Source organism: Salmo salar, chromosome ssa26, assembly GCF_905237065.1.
Source record: "Salmo salar chromosome ssa26, Ssal_v3.1, whole genome shotgun sequence".
Lineage (NCBI taxonomy): Eukaryota > Metazoa > Chordata > Actinopteri > Salmoniformes > Salmonidae > Salmo > Salmo salar.
In genome coordinates, this window is record NC_059467.1 from 37,908,184 (window position 1) to 37,912,500 (window position 4,317).

The 4,317-nt window shown below is 43.4% G+C and overlaps 1 protein-coding gene across 1 annotated transcript in view; it reads left to right on the forward strand.

Annotated features, from left to right (window-relative positions):
* The first annotated feature begins 453 nt into the window (after positions 1–453).
* LOC106591281 (leucine-rich repeat serine/threonine-protein kinase 1) overlaps positions 454–4,317 on the forward strand; it is a 186,730-nt gene continuing 182,866 nt past the window's right edge. The window contains exons 1-2 of the mRNA XM_045707980.1: positions 454–698; positions 2,141–2,352. Coding sequence (XP_045563936.1) covers positions 2,259–2,352 — 94 coding nt within the window. The 5' untranslated portion in view covers positions 454–698; positions 2,141–2,258. The remainder of the gene's footprint in view (positions 699–2,140; positions 2,353–4,317) is intronic.

Genomic DNA, 4,317 nt, shown 5'->3' on the forward strand with positions numbered 1-4,317 from the left:
GATGTAGGCTACTATACCATCTATTTCAATGCATCTGTAGGATTTATCTGGCGTAGTTTGTGTTAGTGGTCAGCTGTTTTATGTACTGGTTGCTTTCAACTTGATGTCCGCATTTGAAGTTAGGATTGTTGTGACTTGATAGCGTGTATTATGCATCTATTTTGCATCTATTTCATGTTGACTGTTTGCGCGGTTCCACACGTAATGTAGTCAATTCATGATGAGGTTGAGTAGTGGATGACATTATAGCCTACAGGCAGTTCCGCAGACTTTAAAACAAATAGTACAATGATAATTAATGCCTGGGGTCATTTGCATTAGTTTTAGCTGTTCTCCAAAATAGCATTTTAGAGTTGAAAAATGACGTAGAAATGCAGTAAATGAGCTTCATCCATAGGTTTAGCAGAACTAATGCAACTGGGACAGTAGCATACAGTCACTGTACAGTAGGCTATTCCCATTTCCGGGTTATGAGACAGACAGCGTGGTATGCAGCATCACAGGCTGGAAGTGTTTGGTTTGATGAAATCAGGAAGTTGACGTTTTTCCTTTGCGATCCGTGCTTGTGAGTGTTCCTTGGGCTATTTTGTCTTGAGTTAAACTTTCACTTGTGGATGTATCGAAGTGTAGCCTGTTCAATGCTTTAGAAGCGCAAAATCAGTACCATTCGACAGTGCATGAACACTGCGGACAATGCGGTGAGTAAAAATTCCTTATCAACTACACTCATTAACGAGCAACAAGTGCGCACGTTTCGCAAACAAATGTGTCTACTTGCTGTCATTGGACGCATGTTTGGCACGTTTCAGAGTTTATAAGCCTAATAAAGTAAACTTGTTAAAGAATCAAGACCATGCACACAGTGTGTGGTTTTAAAGATGTGGCATGTGTAAACCAAAGTGAATTAACTGAAGTGTCGTGTTTGTTCAAGGCCGACAGAAATAGTAACGTCTCTGTTTTTATAGTTATGGCTGTAGACTAGTGTTTGTTCAAGGCCGACAGAAATAGTAACGTCTCTGTTTTTATAGTTATGGCTGTAGACTAGTGTGTGTTCAAGGCCGACAGAAATAGTAACGTCTCTGTTTTTATAGTTATGGCTGTAGACTAGTGTTTGTTCAAGGCCGACAGAAATAGTAACGTCTCTGTTTTTATAGTTATGGCTGTAGACTAGTGTGTGTTCAAGGCCGACAGAAATAGTAACGTCTCTGTTTTTACAGAGATTATTTAAAAATACAAATCCACTAAATTAGGCAACTGTGACTGGAACAGGGTGGGTATAATTTGTGGAACGGGGTGGGTATAATTTGTGGAACTGGGTAGGTATAATTTGTGGAACGGGGTGGGTATAATTTGTGGAATGGGGTGGGTATAATTTGTGGAACTGGGTGGGTATAATTTGTGGAACTGGGTGGGTATAATTTGTGGAACGGGGTGGGTATAATTTGTGGAACGGGGTGGGTATAATTTGTGGAACGGGTGGGTATAATTTGTGGAACGGGGTAGGTATAATTTGTGGAACGGGGTGGGTATAATTTGTGGAACGGGGCGGGTATAATTTAATTTGTGGAACGGGCGGGTATAATTTGTGGAACGGGCGGGTATAATTTGTGGAACGGGCGGGTATAATTTGTGGAACGGGGCGGGTATAATTTGTGGAACGGGGCGGGTATAATTTGTGGAACGGGGCGGGTATAATTTGTGGAACGGGGCGGGTATAATTTGTGGAACGGGGTAGGTATAATTTGTGGAACTGGGCGGGTATAATTTGTGGAACTGGGCGGGTATAATTTAAGAACGTTGTAAACTACAAGGATGTCAACAAACAACCCATTCAAAGTAGCAGGATCAATTCACCTAGCTATGTTTATTGTATATGGTCAGAAACAATAACACAAGAGAAGTCATAAAAGTTGTAGTATAAAGCTTCTCCTACTAGACACAAGTACATTATTCTAATTAAGGCATCTCGACAACTATAGTTGTAAATGTTGGGTGGCAATTTGTGTATCCATTAACTTGTTATGCAATGTGAGTGTGTGACTGCTTTCACTTTCTCAAGATCAAACCCCTGCCTGTCTGCCTGTCTGCCTGTGTTTTTGCAGGGCTCTGACTAATCCCTCTGTCCTCCCTCCTACCACAGCCCATCTCTGACCAGTGTCTTCCACCACACCAGTGACTCAGACTGGGACCAGTCCCACTGACCACCACCTCCCTGTACTGGTGCCAGTTCAGTCCTGCCCTGCTGTGGAGGAGGAGACATGTCCTACTGGTCAGTAGGCCTCTCCAAGGCCACTGGAGACACACAGAGCAACAACATGGAGGAACAAGACAAACAAGATCTTGAACAAGATGGTGAGAGAATTCACTTTTATTGTATTGTACTTATCTCAATTAGTCTTTTCCTTGTTCCTTACATTCTTTCTCCTTGCCTCCTTCTCAAGCGTATTGGAGGAGAATGTCCAAGGTCCCTCCCATCAGACCTTTAGAGAAGGATATGAGTAGAAAGAATGCAAGGAATCACGGAAAGACGGCTTGATAATGAGCCATAGGCTAGTTAAAGTGTTTTCCCTGGTTGTGGTTAGGACTGGAACATTCTTTGTGTGTCTGTGTGTTTCCAGTTCAACCCTCTGCCAAAGTCCTGTGTCACTGTGTCTTGTTGCAGTACCGCTGACAATGCAGCGTTGTTCAATGCATGACCAGTGTGGCTCTCAGGCTACTGGTGAAACATAGATATACTGTATCAGTGTGTGTGTGTGTGTGTGTGTGTGTGTGTGTGTGTGTGTGTGTGTGTATATACACATTTTACTATACTAGTAAACCAAATAAAATTCAGAGAAGTGAGGACATTTCGCCGGTCCTCACTTGTAAAAAGGCTATTCGGGGGGTATGGAAAATATGATTTAACATCATTTTTTTACCCCCTTTTCGTGGTATCCAATTGTTAGTAGTTACTGTCTTGTCTCATCGCTGTACGGACTCAGGAGAGGTGAAGGTCAAGAGTCCTCGGAAACACAACCCAACCCAGCCACACTGCTTCTTAACACAACGCACATCCAACCCGGAAGCTAGCCGCACCAATGTGTCGGAGGAAACACCGTACCCCTAGCGACCTGGTCAGCGTGCACGGTGCCCGGCCCGCCACAGGAGTCGCTACCGGCCAAACCCTCCCTAACCCGGACGACACTGGGCCAATTATGCACTGCCCCATGGGCCTCCCGGTCACGGCCGGCTGCGACAGAGCCTGGGCTCAAACCCAGAATCTCTGGTGGCACAACTAGCACTGCGATGCAGAGCCTTAGACCACTGAGCCACCCGGGAGGCTGGAAAATATGATTTTGAATGGGAATCAATTGTTGGTCCCCAAAGTCCTCACAAGTTTAGTTAGACATTGCTGTGTGTGTGAGACAAGAGTTCAGTTAGTTGGTCTAGGCACCTTGAATGGACTGGGAGCTGGCATCAGACAACATTATTATCATACTGTTTTTACTATTTTTATTTTTCTATGTTTTTGTTTTGTTTATTGTGGGTATTTTTGTTGTTAAACTTCATTGTTGGTTAAGGGCTTGTAAATAAGCAGTTCACTGTAAGGTCTACTACACCTGTTGTATTCAGCACATGTGACAAATACAATTTGATTTGATTATCCCCTTTAGATACTGTGTTCTGTTAGACTGCTCCCAGATCTGTTTGTGCCATTGGCATAACAATCACCATAGGAGTTGTCAAGACGGCACAAACAGATCTGGGATCAGGCTACTGTTCCGTGGCAGTCGGAGACGTTTTGACTGTGAACCAGCAGATTCAGAATCGGTGAGGGTCATCTGTGTCTGAGTGTCGGCTGCTTAAATATAGAAGACAGAACTGAAACAACACCACTGGGTTCAGTCAAGAGGAGTGGTGGCAGCAGCACTACTGTATCCTACTGAAGTCACTGCAGCACCGTCTGAAATGACCTTTTATAGTTATGGGTCCTGGTCAAAAGTAGGGCACTATCCATAGGGAATAGGGTGCCATTTTGGACGCATACTATGTAAATATACTGTAAATTATCTGTGGAAGAATTGACACCATGTTTCCATTCAGAAGGACATTTTCTCGTCCCATAACATGTTTTTAAATCATATTGATTGTGGAATTTGAAACTTTGACATTTAGATGGTTCATAAAATTGCTTGTTTGTAGTTGATGTGTGGAACAGCAAAATCAGTGTCTAGAAGGGCAACTTTGTCTTACTCAGTACCAGTAGCAGATGTGATAGACCACATATAGGTTGTGAGAGTATGAAAAATGGCGTGTGTGAGAGAGAGAATGAAAGCG